Source organism: Amphiura filiformis, chromosome 10 (genome assembly GCF_039555335.1).
Source record: "Amphiura filiformis chromosome 10, Afil_fr2py, whole genome shotgun sequence".
In the NCBI taxonomy this organism is placed as follows: domain Eukaryota; kingdom Metazoa; phylum Echinodermata; class Ophiuroidea; order Amphilepidida; family Amphiuridae; genus Amphiura; species Amphiura filiformis.
The window spans coordinates 67,113,416-67,134,128 of NC_092637.1; the positions used below are offsets into that span (position 1 = coordinate 67,113,416).

General features: G+C 38.6%; 1 protein-coding gene across 1 annotated transcript in view; it reads left to right on the top strand.

Annotated features, from left to right (window-relative positions):
* The first annotated feature begins 10,637 nt into the window (after window positions 1-10,637).
* The window catches only part of LOC140162060 (probable JmjC domain-containing histone demethylation protein 2C), a 66,629-nt gene continuing 56,553 nt past the window's right edge, over window positions 10,638-20,713 (top strand). Inside the window, exons 1-3 of the mRNA XM_072185350.1 lie at window positions 10,638-10,658; window positions 12,214-12,372; window positions 19,428-19,544. Of these exons, the coding sequence (XP_072041451.1) occupies window positions 10,638-10,658; window positions 12,214-12,372; window positions 19,428-19,544 (297 nt within the window). The remainder of the gene's footprint in view (window positions 10,659-12,213; window positions 12,373-19,427; window positions 19,545-20,713) is intronic.

Genomic DNA, 20,713 nt, shown 5'->3' on the forward strand with positions numbered 1-20,713 from the left:
AAACCATGTATGATTATTTTGTAAGGCATCCACCACAGATGCATAAATTCAGGGTCACTGACACAAACTAGTTTGACATATTATTCAGTGCCCATTCTCCACTCCTCCGTCATTGCCCACCCCTCTCCTCCTGTCCCTCCCCTCTCCCCATTCCCCTTTCCAATCCCTGTAACACCAATGCCTATATATAATATATACTCAACCAAGCAAAGTGCAATGCACAGAGAAAACCCATTTAGTATTCAGTGCAAGATAGGATGCTGATATAAAATTCAGGGTCACAGACAAGACTCGGTACCTTCACTGTCACACCACTCACCCAACCTGCCCTTCCCCTATCCCCTGCCCTTCCCCATCCATTCAAACACAGTGCAGTGCATAAAGACAACCTAATACATGTAGTATCTCATGCAAGACATACTGATATACAGGGTCAGTGACATCATCCAGTCTGTTATGCAGGCTGCCTCACAAGCTAGCTGGCAAACAACCCACAGATTACACTCAGAAGGTCATATCTGCAATAGCTGCCCTATAGAATTAGACAATTTCTGCATTCTATATCATACACAATCTACAAATACGACACCTGGCAGCTATTGCTGGTAGGGTCGGCTTTGCTGGAAACGCTTGACAAGCAGGCTATGGCTGGGTTTTGACATGAAAACCCCAAAACAACATGCCTTGGCTGGCTGCTATGGCATGTATGCCAAGCAGGCTGATAGCTACTCTATAGAAAGTAGTTCCGGCTGGCTGGGCTGGTTGGTTGGCTGGGTGTTTTTTGATGGTCTTGTCAGGAGGTCAACATGGTCATTGCTGCTATCTTGTTCTGTTGACTACTTCCTGGCTATTTAAAGTAAAGATGATTTTACATGATGTAGAAAATAAAAGCAGGATATTAAACTCTGAACAGGTTAATCACACCCTGGTAACACATAAAGTGCAATGTAAGTCTACCAAGAAAATCCCTATTAATGGAAACAGATCACAGTTTCTGTTGACAATGTCAGACCTCTTTTGGTTATTCCTTCATGTAATTTTACACGAAATTAGGGTTAGGGTTAAGGTTAGGGTTAGGATTAGGGTTAGGATTAGGGTTAGGGTTAGGATTAGGGTTATGATTAGGATTAGGCTTAGGGTTAGGGTTAGAGTTAGGATTAGATTACACAAAATAATTACATGAAGGATCGACCAATCTTTTTAAGACTGGCAATCTAAAAATGAAAATGCCATAAAGCACTGTATACCTGGAACTATGAATTGTACAAACTTAGAAATCCTTGTAAACCTTATGCACAAATCAATTGTAGCCCCGGCCCCCCGGGGGCCTGGCAATAGCGGGGTCCGCAAGGACTTGGCCGGGATGTAACAGCTCAATGTGTCCCAAGAAAAGGGACGAGCGGGGCATGTACGGGATGTAATGCCTCTCAAACAGGCCGGGATCTACCCCGGGAGTGTACCCGGGACATAATAGAAGAGTACTCACAACTGTGCCGGGTCGTATGCGGGGGAAACACTTCGAACATGGTGCCCGGGGCTAGGGGCGGGGACTTCGGCGGGGATGTACCCCGGGATGTACACGGAAATTGTGCCCGCCCTCATGGGACTAAGCCGACTGTAACATGTTTGTAACAGTATCCAAAATTACATCCCCGGGTAGGTCCCGCTATCCCCGGCCCCTGGGGGCAGGGACTGCAATTGATTTGTGCATTATATGCTCTAATTAAAGTAATCACATAGGCACCTTGGGAGAACAATGCTAGTGCATTGAAAGGTCAACTCATGGTAAATAAGAATGAAATAAATGAATAAATAAATCATATCTCAATAAATACATGACTTTATATTGCACTTTAATTAATAGATCATATCCACCAAGTGCATCTCAAGGTGCTGATGTGAAGGGCATCTTAAATGCAGTGGATAAGATAGCAGGAAAATAGGAAGAGATTAGAAACTAGCCCAGTTCACAAACCGTGACGCCTCTGGAATAGTGAGCACAGTTGGAAAATCTTTAGATCATCATCATCATACAGGTATCAGAGTCCAGCTCAGAGCCTGTACTAGGAAGAGATAAGATATATTAGAATACAGAAGGAAAATGTGCCACTTGGCCACGGGAGCTTCATGATTAGGCCATGGATGTGAGAGTTCTGTGTTTCCGCAGAATTCCGCATTTTTTGCTTTGCGGCATTTTTATTTGTCCTAAATCTTAAATCTGTGTTTCTGTCATGTTAGGCCAAGGAAAGTCACCCGCCCTCACTTCATTTTCTGACCTTCACTTGAATTCATTATTGTGATTTTCCAAAAAATACCGATAAAAACTGGTTATATTAGCAAAAAAATGATGAATATCCATTTATTTTTTGTGGAAAAATCAAAATCAAAACATACATTTTGCTGTCAACCTTGCAGACTGTTTTTAATATACTTTTGAATCTCATTTGGGCTAAACATCCATCTTCAAGTGAGTGAGCGGTAAATAACAACACATTTTACATGCGTGTTGGTCATATAATGAAAGGCAGAAAAATAATGAATAATGAAAAAGTTACCTCACTTGTTTTCAGAAATTATGTGACGGGAAACTCAAAATTGACTGTTAGGGGCCTTATGAAGATAATATTCATTGTATGTCCCTCTGTGTTGTTGTGTAGGCCTAAGGGACGCACCATTAGATTCTCAGGGGGGGGCATGGGAGTTTGGGTCAGGCAGAATTTTTTTTTTTTTGCCGCCGAAGGTGGCGGAATTTTTTTTTTTTTTCCTCCAAGAGCACCAAATTGTTTTTTAGCACGCGCGGTAACGGTTATTTTTTTTTCAATTTTAATGTAAATTTGTATACAAAGTTGGGTGGGGAAATTTTTTTTTACTCATCAGTGAGGCAAAATTTTTTTTTTTTTGTCTCACTAGTGGGCAAAGTTTTTTTTTTTTTCCTCACTAGTGGGCAAAAGTTTTTTTTTTCAAAAACTCCCATGCCCCCCTGGAAATCTAATGGTGCGCCCCTAAATGAATGAATGAGACTAAATTAGCATTTGTGAGCATCAGAAGGGTATTATGAGGCTATGATACCCAGATGCACGGTAACAGAGGCCACTCACATCCCTGATTAGACAGATTGGAATTCAAACCTATATTGGCGGAATTTGATCTCATCCCCGCAAATTGTCCATAGTAGCTAGGGCTTCATGTGAGAATTAAATTGCTGTCTCTCTGTATAGGAATTATAACATATCGATTCTCCTGAAATAATGCCAGCCTTATTCCACATGCCAGTAAGTTACTTGATGCTTGGGAGATTGGTGAGAATCAAGTTACTTCTCTTGCACATTGCTTGTTATTATCATGGTTACTGTGTGTCAACAAACCAAATAGGATGCAATCTATACAAAACACTAAACACATCCATCCATCCAGTGCGCTGTTATACTGCCACCTACCTACATACATGTTCTGTTACACAATGCTGCTCCCTTAACTTTTTCCACACACAGGTTTCATTTTTTTTAATTCAAAAATTGTACTTTTTCATGATCAAATTTGGAATCAGTATGAAAAATACATTAAATTGAGTACAAACAAGCCTAGTATTAGTTCAGTGGTTCGCACGATAGCTCTTGATATTTTGAGGAAATATCTCGAAACTTATGGATTTAAGCATGCAGAGCATTAATATTGGCATGGCCTTGTAAGCCAGCTGTTTGTTGATAGAGCTAAATCAAATGTGTACAAGTCCTATATCAACCAACCAATCTATTGATTGTTGTCTGGCAAGTGCTCCATAGTGCTGCTATTCTGTTATGCAGGTGTTGGGCAGGTAAAAAGGAGACTGTTTGAAATTTGGTCATGGTCACTGTCTATTCAAATTGTAATTATATTTGCTGTTTACACTCAGTTGGCTTAATTGTGTTACACTTTGTCTCGCATTATTAGTTTAATTGTGTTACACTTTGTCCCACTTTATTATGTTAGATTTTGTAATTTATTCTGAATTTAATATGCTGTGCTGCCAGAGTGGGTGTTTTTTCTGTTTTAATGTCAACCTGTTTGACTGTGTCAAGTTGTATTTACAATCACTCAAGTGTTTGTATGCTATATTGTTTTTGTTTTATACTAATAGGATACTTATCAACAAAATCAAGTCTGAGAGGATTAACATTTTAAGTAGCCGGTCTTAATACTAATTCTAACTGAATTCATCTCTTGGAAATCCTTCGCTTATAAATGAGAATTTTTTCCTCAAGGTTGTAAAATATGGCTCTTCGGCCAAAATGTGGAGTATATATATCGGACTTAATTGTGCTGTAGTAGACAGGGTTGCCAAAAGATTTCAGCCCGAATCGCGGGTCAAATAATCGAAAAGTCGCCCAATTTTTCACTTTACCATTGGTTTCTATGGGGCAGGTAACTAGCGGAAGTCGCGGGAGCCAATGTTGAAAAAGTCGCCCAATTTTTTCTTAACCATTGGTTTCTATGGGACAGGAAATTGTCATAAGTCATGGGAAAAATCTTTCAAAAGTCGCCCAATTGGGCTACCAAATCGCTGGGTTTGGCAACCCTGGTAGTAGACTGCAGACAAAAATCAATTCACATTAGCCTTCAGAAGTTTGCTAGTCTTTGTATGCATGACCTTTAAGTTGATTACACACCCATTGTATGTACACATAGTCTATTGTTATGTTGATTGGTTCTGTGTTAGAGGCCATTAGGGTTGGCACACAACTATTGTATTGGAGTTGTTGTGATAGCTGAAGAGTACACACAAGCCTCATGACCTGATGCTAAACACTGTCAATGATTTACATGTTGGACCAACAAGCCTGATTTTTCAGATGAAGTTCGGACTTGAAATACTTTCTTTGATAGCCCTTTAGCGGGCTTAGCACTTTGATTCCAAGTTTCTCCATCACCTATTTTCAGATAATAAACAAGATTTCAATTCATTGATAATATCCATAATTTCCCAAGTTTCATTATCACAATATCAGTAAAAATGCAGTCAGGAGTCAACTCAGGGATTCACCGGATATAGATCAGATCATAGTTCATACAGGTATCTGAATCCTGGCATAGAGCCTGTGCTGCACATGATCCGGTATTAGGCCACTGAAAGTCGATTTTGAGTTTCCCTTCACCCGCCCTCACTTCATTTTCTGACCCTCACTCGAATTCATTATTGTGAGTTTTCCCAAAATACCGATAAAAACTGGTTATATTTGCAAAAAAAATATGAATATCCCTTTGTTTTTTGTGGAAAAATCAAAATCAAAACATACATTTTGCTGTCAACCTTGCAGACTCTTTTTAATATACTTTTGAATCTCATTTGGGCTAAACATCCATCTTCAAGTGAGTGAGCGGCAAATAACAACACATTTTATATGCGTGTTGGTCATAAATGAAAGGCAGAAAAATAATGAATAATGAATATTAAAGTTACCTCACTTGTTTTCAGAAATTATGTGATGGGAAACTCTAAATTGACTGGTAGGGGCCTTAAATAAGTAGTGTAATTAGAGTCACTTGCCTGATGTTAACAAGCAGCAGATATTACTACATCCTTGCAAATCAAATCAATAGTTTTGTCTCTTAATAAAAGTTTTATTGCCTTTTTAACCATCTGCTTTTGTGATTATCTTCAAATTAGCATGCAAATTGGATCAAGCCATAACATGAATGAATGCAAAACCCCATATTGCTGGCTGGCCAGACAGATTGTTATTGTAGAAGCAGTAGCTGTCCAGATTGTGTTTATTTGACCAGCAATTGCTTGGGGTCAAACAGCACACTATCAGTCTATACTGTGAAGTAGGCCCTCACTCACCTACACTGTAGCTGACAAAACAACTATACAATTCTGTTATGCAGCTCATAATGCGAGACAAGCCTTTCACATTGGACATGGTTAATCTAATTCAGTTTCCTCTTGTAGTGAGCAATCGTTCCCCATTGTGTTTATTTCTTCTTGCGTTTCCCTATTACTATTACTTACTTTACTTGTGTTATGCTGGGGAAACGATTAAGCATCAATTAATGCATAATATTTGTGTATTGTATCTAGGCCTACCTCAACTGTTCACCTTAGACCCAGTTTTAACCACCATTTATCAGTGGGATCTGGTAGTCTTGGTAGTCTTTAGAATGGATAGAACCATGGCTCGAAAAAGTGGGGAATTTGGGAAGCTCATTCCCAGGAAATGTTGGTGTTTGGAGGAAATTCTGGTGTTTGGAGGAAATTCTGGTTTTGGAGGAAATTGTGTCTTTTTGTATATAAAAACATGCTATAAATGGTGGGAAATTTAGCTTGCTTCCCGGGAAATTAACATTTTTTCGAGCCCTGGATAGAACATCCGTCTTGTGATCGGAAGGTTGTGGGTTCGAATCCCATGCTGGCACACCCTTGCTTTTTTTTTTTCAAGTTGGGTTGTGTGCCGGTCAGGATTTGTGTTTATTTGTTGTCTTGTTTAAAATTATAACACTTTGGGTTGGTAAACTGTTCTTTTTTAGTGTAGAGTTCATGGTATCCACCATGCCATGTTGCCTAAAGTTTCAAAACAGCATTGGTGGGCAGGGGAAATACTTTGGCCCTTTGGCACTTGAACATATTTAAAACAAAACTGCCAACAGATTGATTACATAGGGTGTTTTGCTTTAAACATGTTCAGGGGCCAATGAGACATATAGGAGGTTTTTCTCACCCAACTATGAAAAAGTCAACATTCTTCATATAAAATGGGAAATTTTGTGAGGTTTTTTATTCTTGCACTTAATTTCAGAGCTTAGCGTGGGTGGTATATGGCAAGAAACTGCTCCGAACAGTTCAAATCCTGAAAATTTATACCGCAAACATACATGTAGGCCTATATATTGTGTCAGGGATGTTGTGTATGGCTCAAAATATGCTAAGGTGTCATATTATAGCCATATATTTTGACATCTTTTTTTTAAAATAATAATTATAGAAATGGAATATTTGCTAGTTTAGTGGCAAGTTTAGGTAGTAAAGACATAGCATACACAATTTAAGTAAAATCCTTTCACTCTAAATAATAAAAAAAAAAAAATAGCTGTAAAATGCCTATTTTACACTTTTATTTGTAACATGCCAAGAGACGCCTTTTTTCAACAGCTTTTAATTTTTTTTATGGATCCTTATAGAAATTCATGTGACCTGTTTCCCAAAATGGTGCAGTAAACCAATCAAAAAAAAAGAAAGAGGCATTATGAATTATAAGTTAACAGATCAAAAAAAGGATTTAAAAGTTTGCCTTGCGTATGTTGCTATTGTCTGTCAAACTTTTGATTGATTTTGAAGTCCCTCAGTTTTTTATAAACAAAGACTTGAAGCATAAACTAAAGGGTAAATCTATTGTAAATAACTTCATTTCTCCATATTATAATCAATTTGTAAGTGGCTGCCATCTTTTTTGAACATATAACAATTTTAAAATTTTTCTTGAAATGTCTGTCAAATAGTAACATACGCAAGACGGTGCTGTAATTCCTGCTAAACTAGGGTGATACAGCTAATTATGCTACATGACATAGCATTTAGCTCCACCTAGCTTTGTGGCACTATCACTTTGTGAGGAGAAGCTTTTTGATTTTTTTTTTCCATTGTTAAGTGTTGTCTGTCAAACATTTGTACGCAAGTAACATACGCAAGATTTGTATGTGTCTGTCAAAAGTAACATACGCAATACGTATAAGAAAATTATAAATCACTTGATGTTCACATTATGATGATAGTTTAGAGTTTATAAAAGTGTTTTAAAACATGTGATTTATAAACTGCATGTGATCTTTATTCAATTTCACATCTTGAACTACGGTTTTTGCCAAATTATTATTCTGTATGTTACATTTGACAGACATCTTGCGTATGTTATGGCTTGACAGACACACATATTTTATTTATAACAATTTATCCTCCTTATTGTAATATTTGGACACATTTTTTCCACAATCAGTTGCTGTAGGTCCTACACCTAAATAACCACAAAATACCTTATGTAATACTTTATAAATTTTTATTTGATTGCAGAAAATCATCAAAATTGTGTCTGTCAAATATAACGTGCGCAAGGGCTAGAAAATTAAATTTGTGAAGTAAATGGTCTATAACTTATCTTTCTTTTAGTGTATTATGAACGATATATGTGCATACTATAATTTAAACCTGGTTGGAGACCAAAAGAAAAGAGCTGGAAAAATAATTGTGTGTTACACTTTTATGACACCTTAGCTTATTTTGAGCCGTATAGGAAACTTACTTAAAACAGGCCTGGTGTGGTCTACAACTTTCAAATTATGATGTTCCTGCCACATTGCACTCACATGAAATTGAATTCAGGAACTTGCATGTAATGTTGTGTTTGTTTCCTTAACCCTAACACTGGACTCTGCTTTTTGGGATCGGAAGTCAAAGAAGATCCGAAAAAGTCAAGGAGAAGAAGAATTTTTGACCCTGGCACCCCCGGGATTCGAACCTTTGACCCCTCACATGCCAAGCACACGATCACGGTAGCTACACTGGTTATTGCTGCCCGGCCAGCAATTCCGTGCGCATATAACACTTAGGGTGATTGCGTCATCGCAGACCCTGGGATTCATGCATGCGCAGATTTTTTCATCGTAAGATTTTGTAAGATTTTTGGGTGTTAGGGTTAGGGTAGGCTCCAATCTGGAAAAATACATCTTAGTTAACCCTAACACTGGACCCTGCTTTTTGGTATCGGAAGTCAAAGAAGATCCGAAAAAGTCAAGGAGAAGAAGAATTTTTGACCCTGGCACCCCCGGGATTCGAACTTTTGACCCCTCGCATGCCAAGCACACGATCACGGACCGGTAGCTACATCGGGTTATTGCTGCCCGGCCAGCAATTCTGTGCGATATAACACTTAGGGTGATTAAGTCGCCATCGCAGACCCTGGGATTCATGCATGCGCAGATTTTTTCATCGTAAGATTTTGTAAGATTTTTGGGTGGTAGGGTTTAAGTAATTCATTAATGAATTTGATCCAATGTTGAATGTTCTGCTACACACAAAGCCTTTACTTGAACACAGCAGCAGGGCCACATCAGGGATGTTAGTTATGGTATTAATATAAGCTCAGCTATGTCTTGAAGCTAATTCAAGCCGTAATAACATGTTTCTATTATAGGGTCCTATATTAAAGTATACACAGAGAAAATTAAAATTCATTCCAGACGGAAAATTTAGGAATTTTGAGAAAAACAGCAAAAATCAAGGAAAACTCAACTACCCAGCCCATTGTAAATGGTGGGTCCCCTACAATTACATTGATTGCAAGTGACATGAAAGGAACATTGTGAGTCTTATGTAGTTATGGATAGCCATAAACAGGAAAGCAGTCAACCACAGCCAACTACTCAGCCCCCCTTGATATCTAATGGTAGGTCCCCTACAATTATATTGAATGCAAGTGACATAAAAGTAGGGATGCCCACTCTCAATACAGTTTCCACTAGAACGATTTTTCATTTACTGTGTGCGTGCACTCACACACGTATTGTCTATGGAGAAACTGATCGATACAAGAAATCCCAGGCATGTTAAATGGCGTGCATACTTGTTTTGATCCAAATGTAGGCCTATATCAGGGTGTTTCAAGAAATTCCTGATTCCACCAGAAAACATTCACCAAACTTTTTCCTGTTTGGTCAGTAAATAGAGAGGACCTTCCTGCATGAAGAGATCAACTTTTTTAATGAAAAATTTAATGAGATGAGAACTACAACAGGTTGAAGTGACACCATTCCGTGCATCAGGTGTTCAAACGCAATTATCTCCGAATTTGGAGTGAATCAGACAAGCAAACTTACATACTCATAAAATTTAACTATTTATGAAGACAAAATGTGTAGGATGTTAAGAAATTTAAGAATGTTTAAGCCTACTGCATGCCCATCTCAAATCATGCACTTCCCGTGCACTTCTCACTACCATGTCCATTTCATAGGGAGTATAAAAACCGGGACCATCATGGCTTCCATGCACACAGTGTATTGCTCAATGTAGTAAAGATAACCTTTGAGTTGGATCAAATTTCTCAAAATTGGTAGTGATTAATGTTACCAAACTTATGCCATGATGAAATATAATAATTTTGAAGATAAAATGTGCTGACCTTAAAAGATTGAACAATGTTTAAGACTACCGCTTTTCATTTGAAATAATGCACTTATTGTTCATCTCCTCTATGGAGATATTTTCCATGGCGGCCATCTATGATCATGCTTGAGGTTTCAACAAACAAACCATGGGTTTTGAGGTCTTATAGTTTTTGTTGTATGTCAACAAAATCGATTAAATTTTCAGGATGATCTTATTTTCATGTTGTTATAAGCAAATATAATGTTCCAGATAAGATAGTTAATAAATACATTAAGAAAAAGTACCTTAAAGTTGCACTTTCTGTTAGTATTCCTTTTTGGACTTTAACTTTTTAACATGTTCTAGCAGCCCTATATAAAACCGCGGACACTTTCGAAAGGCCATATCTCTGGAATGAAATGTCCGATTAAGATTATTTAAACGCCAAAATGTTTCTTTCATCAATTCCCATCCAATAAGTTAGGTCTGAATCAATTTAAAAGTACTTCAATTTTTAGTGGCCATGCCTAATAAAAGGAACCTTGTGAGTCTTATGTAGTTATATGGATAGCCATAAACAGGAAAGCAGTCAACCACAGCCAACTACCCAGCCCCCTTGATATCTAATGGTGGGTCCCCTACAATTATATTGAATGCAAGTGACATAAAAGGAACATTGTGAGTCTTATGTAGTTATATGGATAGCCATAAACAGTCAACCACAGCCAACTACCCAGCCCCCCTTGATATCTAATGGTAGGTCCCCTATAATTACATTGATTGCAAGTGACATACATGTGACCTTATGAAATATGGATAGCCATAAACAGGAAAGCAGTCAACCAGAGTTGTTATGACAAAATGCATTGTCATCAGATCACGGCCAATGTCAACTGCATTTGATTAGGAATTCTCAATGTGATGTAACCAATTTGTATTTTATCTAAATTGATTGATGTGTAGCTGCATAGGCCTACTGTTATAGTGCAAATGTCTGCGTATCAAGTAGCTACAGTGAAAAGAACATAGTATGAATTATATACCTCAGGGCCGTAGCAAGGTTGAAAAATGTGGGCGGCCATCACAAATGTGGGGCGGCCAAAAATACAAATATACGCCAATATTGAAATAAAGATATAAAGAAAAACATAACAAATTTCTCAAAAAGTGGTTGAAAGTGCAGTCATTGAATTAACTATGCCCGCAAAATGAACTATAGACAGGTCCATGGAAATGAACTATGGACCGGTCACGTGCGTCACGATCAAACTGCGCGTTTTCCCAGCGTAAAATGATATTACGCACGCGTTAATGTTTTCACGCGCTATAAATATGCAAAAATCGCAGATTGTAATCTGTGTGCCGCTCGCATTGAAACTATTAATTTCTCTTCCCAAAATCGATGCTTTTAACCAAACAGATGACAAGAATCTTAAGATTTGGTATATAAAACAAATATTGACTGCTATGAGGGGCATGGTTAAAATTATAGGCCCAAGTGATCTCAAAACCATGATGACTATGCCCGAGGCTACGCCTCGGGCATAGTCATGGTTTTGAGATCACCTTGGGCCTATAATTTTAACCATGTCCCTCATAGCTGTCAATATTTGTATATTATATTCCTTGTGTGAGTTCAATGAATAAAACAATGAATGGATTTAGAATTGTGAAGTTAAAATCATGTGAAACAGCCCCAACTTGGGAAAGTATGACAAATTTCATGCACAAAAATATGCACCATTACCTCCAGATTCCTGATTTTGATCATAAAAAGAGCATTTTGAACAGGGGTGATATTTCTATAAAGCCTATTCCCTGATCCCTCCTAAAATGACAGCCCTGAGCATTCTCAATTCCCTCACACCTTTCTAATTATTTTCCACCAGCTCTAGTTACATGTACTTACATCCTTCTTATTGCTCAGCGCTAAACAGCCTTATCTCCATTTGTGGTGAAAGTGAGATTCTAGTACGAAAATCCTCAGAAATGCTAAGTGTCTTTATTGGCCCAACATGTACAAGCATTACTAGAATACATTACTTGAATGCATAAGTAGACATTAAATCCACATTTCTCCTCTTATTATATTTCTGCAGATTTATGTCGAGTTTGACGGACAGGATTGGCAAAAACGTGAATGGTTGAAGATCCATGACAGTGCGCATCACGCCTTTCTCGTTGAGAAGACCATTGTTTTAGCACAGCGTGTTGACCCGTACAGCCCACGGCACAGTACTCTCCATTGGCCAGCCTTGGTAAGTTTCAACAAGAGTAAAAAAACGTGAATCGGACTATGATCGGCATTTTATACCCAGAAAATAGCGAGTAAAAATAAATAAACATAATTATGAACAGTATAAACACGCTATTTGAAAGTACAACTTGGCTGGCACTCCATGTAGGGTGACTGACACACCTGATAAATTCATATGCTTTAGCCTCTCAACTTCCAAAACTTTGATCACAGTTTTTGCAATATGGCCTTTCCCCCATACCCAAGTTTTCAAGAAATATTCAAGAGAGGGATCGTGCTATCAGTGATCCAAGAGTCGCAGGTTTTTTGGGGCTTAGTTTGCAGCATGGACCATCCCACCCCTGACACCATCGAACCAGATTGGCCAAACCAACACTAATTATAGGCAAAATATCTTAATTCTCGATCATGAGAGCCAACTTGGGTTAGTTGGGTACGCACAGGTATTAGCGTCTAGCGTATTACACAAACACCGGCGCTTACGACACAAACACAGCTTTTGAGAATTGACCCATCACAGGGTTCAGGCCTTCATTTGTAAGGAGCTCAATTGCTCCAGAGCCAGGGTTCGGTTTTTGCCGGCAAAAACCTGTTTTTGCCGACAAAGTGGCAATAACTGGCAAAAACCTGTTTTTGCCTGGTTTAAACCGGAAAAAAAGCAAAAACTGGCAAAAACTCATTTATAGTCACTCAAATGTTAACAAGTGCACAGAAAGCTCATAAACAGTAAACATATATCTTTTAATGAATCATTCAACTTATTTTTTGTCTCATCAAGTCCTTAAAATGAAAATATTTTGAATTTGATATAGATCATTTCAGTAAATGGAAATTAATTTTTAATGTAATAATTGCTTTGAGATCAAAATCGGAACTTTAAATCACTTTTTAGTTTTTGCCATTTTTGCCGGCAAAAACTGTTTTTGCCAAGCGGTTAAAACCGCGGTTAAAACCATGGTTTTTTCCACCTGCGGCAAAAACCTGCGAACCCTGTCCAGAGCTCCTACAGCTCTCCTTAACAGCATATAGGAGTGTGATTTGTAGAGCCCCTTAATATTTCAAATCCTGACAGGTTTAAAAAATACATGCTCCTTATTAAGCTCCTCACAAAAATTAGGAAAGTAATTAACAAAGCTCCTGCATTTTCAGAAATAAAGGTCTGAAGGTTGGTCAAAGGCAGTGTCATGGTTCGGTCTTGTAGGTCAGCGGTCGCGCGATCGTGTTATTCTATGAAAAGTACGCTGCTGCAGAAGGTACATCCTCTTGTGATCGTGATCGAGAATTAGTTATTTTGCCTACAGAACTGGCTGAGTTCCTTTACCATATTGCTTGTTTGCAAACCCACCAGGTCAAGCTATTGCCATAGATAGTTTGTCCCATCCAACACTAACAATTTTCAGTCCAGAGGCCAATATGATGTAGAACCTGTCAGTAAATAGCCTGTTCTTGAACTTGAATGGTCACATGGGTGCCTCTATCTCTGACATCCTATCCACTTTAATTTGCCTCCTAACAACACAGGCAGGTGGCATATCAGTTATTCTGTAAGCCTTCATCCATCTTGTATCCACAGTGCTTTCAACAATAATCTCTGATTGAATCTCTCCAACCAACCAGGGTTGCCAAAAATATTCACCCCAAATTGTGGGTCAAACCATTGAAATGTCGCCCAATTGTTATTCTCTTCAACATTGGGTAGGGGACATGAAATTACTGGGAGTCCAGGGTGTTAGTGTTGATATAGGCCTATACAGTATGTAATTATTTCTTTTGAACCATTGGTTTCTGTGGTACATGAAATTAATTGTCAAAAGTCATGGGTCACAGGTGGATCTTCAAAAGTTACCCAATTTGGGCTACCAAATATCAGGTTTGGCAACCCTGTATCTAACTTGTAAGCATTATGAGTGATAAACAAGCTACATGTTAATTCTTGTTAAAAGTTGGTATCTCAAGAACCACTGAACCAATGCTTGTACTCATTCTGATGCATTTTTGATGCTGATTCCAAATATTGTAATGAAAATGAATTTTGGAATTTTGGAAAATTTGTAGCTTGGTGAGTGCAGTGGACAGTCAGCTCCTGTGTGATGAGGGTTAATATGAGGCTAATATGGCACAAGTAGGTCACACTAGCCAGATGTCATTGAAATCAAACCTTCCTCAATACCTTCATCAATAATCCATGTCTGCCTAGTTCTCTGTCTATTTCAGTGCATTCTCTGACCACTGCTTGCTTCAATGGGTGGACCCACACTGGAGGCGAGATTTGCATTGATGCACATCAGTGTGCACTTTCGCGATCTACATCAAGCAACAGGGGCTATGATACACCCACATCTGGGAAATGTCCCGGGGGGGGTCACTCCCATTGTGGCCTGTACACCATCCGCGATAATCAACTTTTGAAAAGCACCCTAAACAAGGATTTAACCCTTGACTAAAACGACACCCTAAACAGGGATTTCATTTCTAACATCAAATTTCATACCCTAAATTTCATTTCCGCGTATTTAGCAATTGCAATTTTGCTAACCTTTTTTCCAATTTTTCATGTTTTTGACACCCTAAACGCGATACGCGCGTATCGTGAAAACAAAAAAAAAACGACCCTTTTTACGCGTTTTCATTATCGCGGATGGTTTACAGGCCACAATGGGAGTGAACCCCCCGGGGGAAATGTATGTGTAGTGAGCGTGTTACTTGTATTAAGTCCGATTCTAACTCCACATCGCAACGTGCTGCAGCATCGCATGATGAAATTCAAATGTACTGTACACAATATGGTTAATGGCGTAATATGTTGACAACTTGACGGTACAATATATTGTCTGTGGGAACAAGAGAGGTCCGCATTGATGTGCATCTGGCCTTCTATGTGAAGTCACCTATTACCAGCTTGTAGGACAAGTGGGAATTGGCGCACTATTTATATTTTGATCAACAATTATATTTGACCCATCAAATCCACCAAATGGGACAGAATTTAGTTAGTGGTCAAGAGACATTTCTAATGCCAAGTGAAATATTTTCCCCCATCAAAGTGACATCTTACACACAGGCATTGGAAACAATCTTGTTTTTATGAGACAAAGAAAATTATTACAAATTATTTATTTCTTCAGTTTTTCACAATCATTTTCATCATTGACATCTGCTGTGTTTAGATGTGATGGACTGATGGTCACATTTTAAAACAAGTATCTGGGGAAAATCGCATTCATAATTTTTTGTCCATTTTCGTCCAAATCTATTTTATTTACATATCTAGTAAGTGAGTTTGTTTTAAGATCTATGTGCATTTCTTTCCTTTTCTCTGAATCTGGGGTGGTGTGTGTGTGGGAGGGGGGAGTATTCTTTATAGTATGATAATAGGAGAGGAAAATCCATTAGCACATGTATATATTTCCAAATATTTATAGACACAAATATTTTCTTGCTTACTTGCTTAAGGGGTGGTGCAATAATTATGTGTACCCCTGGGGGGGGGGGGTGAATTCTCAAAATGGTCTGCCAAAAAACCTTTGCCCCCCCCTTTTGACGTGCCATAAAATCTTTGCCCCCCCCGCACAAATGCAAGATTTTGGGGAACCCGAATTTAAAACCTTAAATTGTCTTAACATATAATGCGAAAGCAGCTGAGCAGGAAATTTTGCATATTTGAATGTGTTCCTAACGTTTTCCTATGCCTTTTTAGGGCGTAATGTAGAAACAGTACCCAAAATATCTGTCCCAAAAATTGCTTGCCCCCCCTTTCGACCTGCCAAAAATCGCTTGACCCCCCCTTTTGACCTGCCAAAAATTGCTTGCCCCCCCTTTTTGGCCTGCCAAAAAATCTTTTCCCCCCTATAATTCACCCCCCGGTACACATAATTATTGCACCGCCCCTAAGATGAGTGGTGTCCTCGATATATTTTCAGTGTACAGGAAATTTTGAAAATTGAACCCAAATAGAAAATTGACATAAAATGTGATAGTGACAGCACTTAGGCAGAGTTCAGAGTGGCCTAGTTATGGCTTAATTGGTCACTCTATAATACAGAATAAATAGCCCATATAATAGCTACATGCAGCCTGAGTGACTAGCAGCTTGCCATTTGATGGTTGGGGATCAGAACAGAGAAGGACAATGTACCAAAATGATCTCATCCAACTGGCATTGTCCAATGACCCTTATTAAACCATCATAGCTCACAATTTGACCTCAAGTATGAGTTTTTGTACCCAACACACTCAAAGGTCATTTTCTGCATGTAGAAATGTATTGTGGGTAAAAGAACTGTGACTTAGTAGAGAGGTTGTTGGCTATCTTATTGGGCTGTGATTGTAGTTAAAATACTGTCTCCTCAAGTTGAGAGTAATGCCATGTTGGATTTTGTAGTGACACACCTGAATCGGTGCGTTTATGCGGTTGCGTGGTCAGCATATATACAGGCCCTTCTGCGTGTTTACGCACTGCGGGATTATGTTAGCAAGCTCGATTTGAATCTACCACTATGAAATCAAACATGGGGTAAACAAGACACAGTATTAGTTTCACATGTGATTGATTATCAGCTGGAAAAAGAGTTAAAATTTATGCAATCTTTAAAATGGAAATTAAAAATAAAGTAATTTATAGTCCTTGTGTGTATTTTTTATTATAACTGATTCAACCTAATTACCACCCATCCCCTAATAAAATTTTGCTAGTGACAACTGTCTAGAAGCAGGGCTTCCAATTTGCATGAATCTATCCACACAAAGATTTGGATACAATTTAAAAATATAGGAGAAATTATTTGTAAAAAAGTCCCCCAAACTTTCAACATGTTTTTTAAGCTACAAAATACGAATCTGGTAAAAATACCAGCAGTTTGAAAATGTTGATTCTCAGGAAACAGAAGTTACAACATTGAATGTCAAATTGACCATGGCAGTGCCCCCCCCCCCAGCCACACACACACAAAGGAGGGTCAACACCTAAGTGTGACTTGTCTAGTTTCCTGACTTGAGTTCATTCAAATTCATTTAAGATTTCTATCAAAATGAATGCAGAGCAGTCTAAAGGAAAAGTTATACAATCTGACATTGATCAGCTTTTCAATAATAGCAATTTAACTGTGTTGATCCATGTCTACAGAATTCATTCCATATACTGGTATTTGACCTATTTCTAGTGATACCTCTGTGCCTGACAAATAATATGGTGAACATCTGGGTTCTAAAAATACTTATTCCATTTTACTGAAATAAAACTGAATGTATCTTTTGCCTACTTTAATATTCATGAAAGCCAAGGATTTGATTCTGCTATGTAGAGATGCATTGAAAATGTTGCCCTCACAAATAATAAAATCAGATATTCAATTTATTCACTCGAAGTAAGATAACAAAAACACATTGACATTAATATGTCATCCCACCCTTGCCACCAGAAGTGAACATTACTTATATCCCACCACTGCCACCAGAAGTGATGGATGCATGAGATAATGAACATGATTGCCAGCAAACAGCAACAGTGTTGAAGTAATCATAGCACTCCAGCTATCTATGCATGCTATGTAAGGCAAGTCTGTTGTTAGCACAAAAGGGCGTGTGAAGGCATAAGGCTTGTCATTGAAGATAGGATTGATCGGGGATCACCAAGAGGTCACGTCTCAGTCGCCTATGCTTACAACAAGCCAGCCAGGGAGTCAGCCAGCCAGTGCTATGGATGTAATTCAAGTCGTATTGCTCAGCATAGGGAAGTAGTGAGGGAACAATAAGAACCACATCAACTACGCAGAAAGCCAGCCTATCAAAAAACAACAACACAGCAGTGAAGTGAATGTATGTTTATGCCTTGATATTGGCTAATGTGATTTTACTTGTGAAACTGTATGGAATATTAGTCATAAACTGTAGCGTTGATTGTTAATAGCAAGAGAGGAAGGAGTAATTGTATCATTGCTAGTTAGTGGTAAGTCGGTTATTATTATGTACTGCACAGTACATATGGTTTACCTCCCTAGTCAGTAAGTGTGTTGCTACAGGCAGCGAGGCAATGGCGTGTTATTTGTTGCCAGTATTGCATAGCTGTAGACTAATGTGTGGGCCATGATGGCGAATGAGGTCATGCCAACTACTCACTCAGATTGTATGATAATCCATGCAGGCACAGTATTTATGTTTGGAGATGTAAGGAGAGATTGTTGGAATACTATCAAAACATCATGTGATCATGATGAGATCATGATTCCTGCCTGCAAACTAAGGATTGTTGATGTCAAGAATAAAACAATGATATATTGGCCACTCAAAATATCAATTTTCCTCCCAATTTTATTCAATATCTTCTACATTCATCCGTACATATGGTCATGGATATTAGTTCATTTGTTGCTGGTATGGTAAGCCTTTCTCTTTGAAACCCCAGTAGTACGATATCATCACACATGGCCTAGGACAATAATAATCCTTTTTTGTTGCTTTTTTTGTCATTATCGGCAACTTGGAAATTGATTTTGTTCAGAAAGTGATATCGGTGATATTGAATAGTCGATTTGTTGATTGTTGACGATATATCAATGGTTCTTTTAATGCAAAAGGGGTTTTTTTTTGGGGGGAGTAGAAATGCAGTATCTCTTTAAGTATTTTGTATATTATCAAAATATCAAGTGATCATAGAGGCAGTATTTTGCTGGTCACAGGTAATTTAATTTTGTTACCAATCTCAAAAATATTTGGTTAGTATGACCCTTTCAATCTCTAAATTACAATTGTGTGTGCCTGTGACCCCTGTGACCTCATGTGGCAAGTTAGCACTGCTCCTGTACTGGGGATGCCATACATGTAGAGATCAACTACCTCAACCGGAGAATGAATTAACAAGAACTGTAAAAAAAAAAGATGGATTTTGCGATGAATCGACTTATCGCAAGTGACGTCTTTCTGTCCGGCCAACCACAAATATTGAGATTAAAGAAAATTTGTGTCTTTGCAGATTGGCGTGTTAAAAGAAAATCTTGTCATATTTACACATTGTTACCAATCACCATAGTAACAGATATTGGTCAATTTTGTACATTTCAGAACTTTGAGCCTCTGGTGGATCGCGTTGGAGCAAAGGACGCCAAACTACAACCCGTGGAGTTCTTTGTGGATAAACATCTCGCATTTGCATCTAGAGACGAAATCAAACAATTTCAGGTAAGAATTAAGAAATTGTTTTCAATATTTTTTACAGATTATGTTCTTTCCATCCTCTAAAATGGTTCAACAACCCAGCAGTATAACTTAAGGTGGATATTATCAGCATGTCTTCTCGGCATGGGCCGCAACGTAAACTTCTCTAGTCCAAAGGTTCTTTAGTCCGAAGGGTCGCTAGTCCGAAAACCAAATTAAGTTCTCTAATCCAAAGGTTCTCTAGTCCGAATGTAGAATAAGGGTTAGGTTTAGGGTTAGGGTTAGCGAGCTTTATTCTATATTCGGACTAGAAGACCTTATTTGCTATTCGGACTTGCGAACCCTCTGACTAGAGAACCCCATATTCGGACTAGCGAACCTTTTTCAGAATGTGGACCAGCGAATGGTAAATTATGTGTTTGGACTAGCGAACCTTAGGACTAAGGAGCCTTCAGACTTCGGACTAGAGAGTTGTCGCCGGCTGCAGCCTCAACCTGGTTAACAGTACCTATCTTTTCTGCATGGACAGCAGGGCCTGTATTTTTATGTGGATAGTGGAGGTGATATTTATGTTGAGTCATGATTGTAGGAGTTTGCAACTGTTGGTTTAAAGTCAGTTGTATTGACAGACATGCAAACATTGTCACAAGAAATGAATCACTAGGTGTTAAGTAGTCTAGGGACCTCAACACTGTGGTTAGAACAGCCACATATTCAGTAGGCCGCAATGAACACCTCTAGTACTTGCAGCAACTGAACTGCGAGTGCGAGATGGCCGAGCGGTTATGGCGTTGTGCTGTTGGGCGGGAGAATACGATCGGCGAGGGTTTAAGCCTTGGGTGTGAATTCTCTTCCTCTCCCAAAATGTTCCTATACGGTCGGAAATCCTTTAATTGTGTTCAGTTACTTTACAGAATAAAATTGTAGAATTTCTTCTCGCCCCCATACACTGCTTAGCACTTGCAGATACAGGTAGTTTGTGTGTGCGACTTTGCGTGGTTTGGAAGTGTCAGAGCTATTCGAAAAGAGAAGGGGGTTAGGGGGATCATCCCTGGTTCTGATATATATATCTGCATTCTGCAATCAATCCTAGGTTCCAGGATCGTGCATAGGTAAGGTAAACTGTGCAGGTTAAGCCCATGCGACAGTACTCAAATTTGAGGGATGCACGTATATGAAGGAAAGGAACTTCA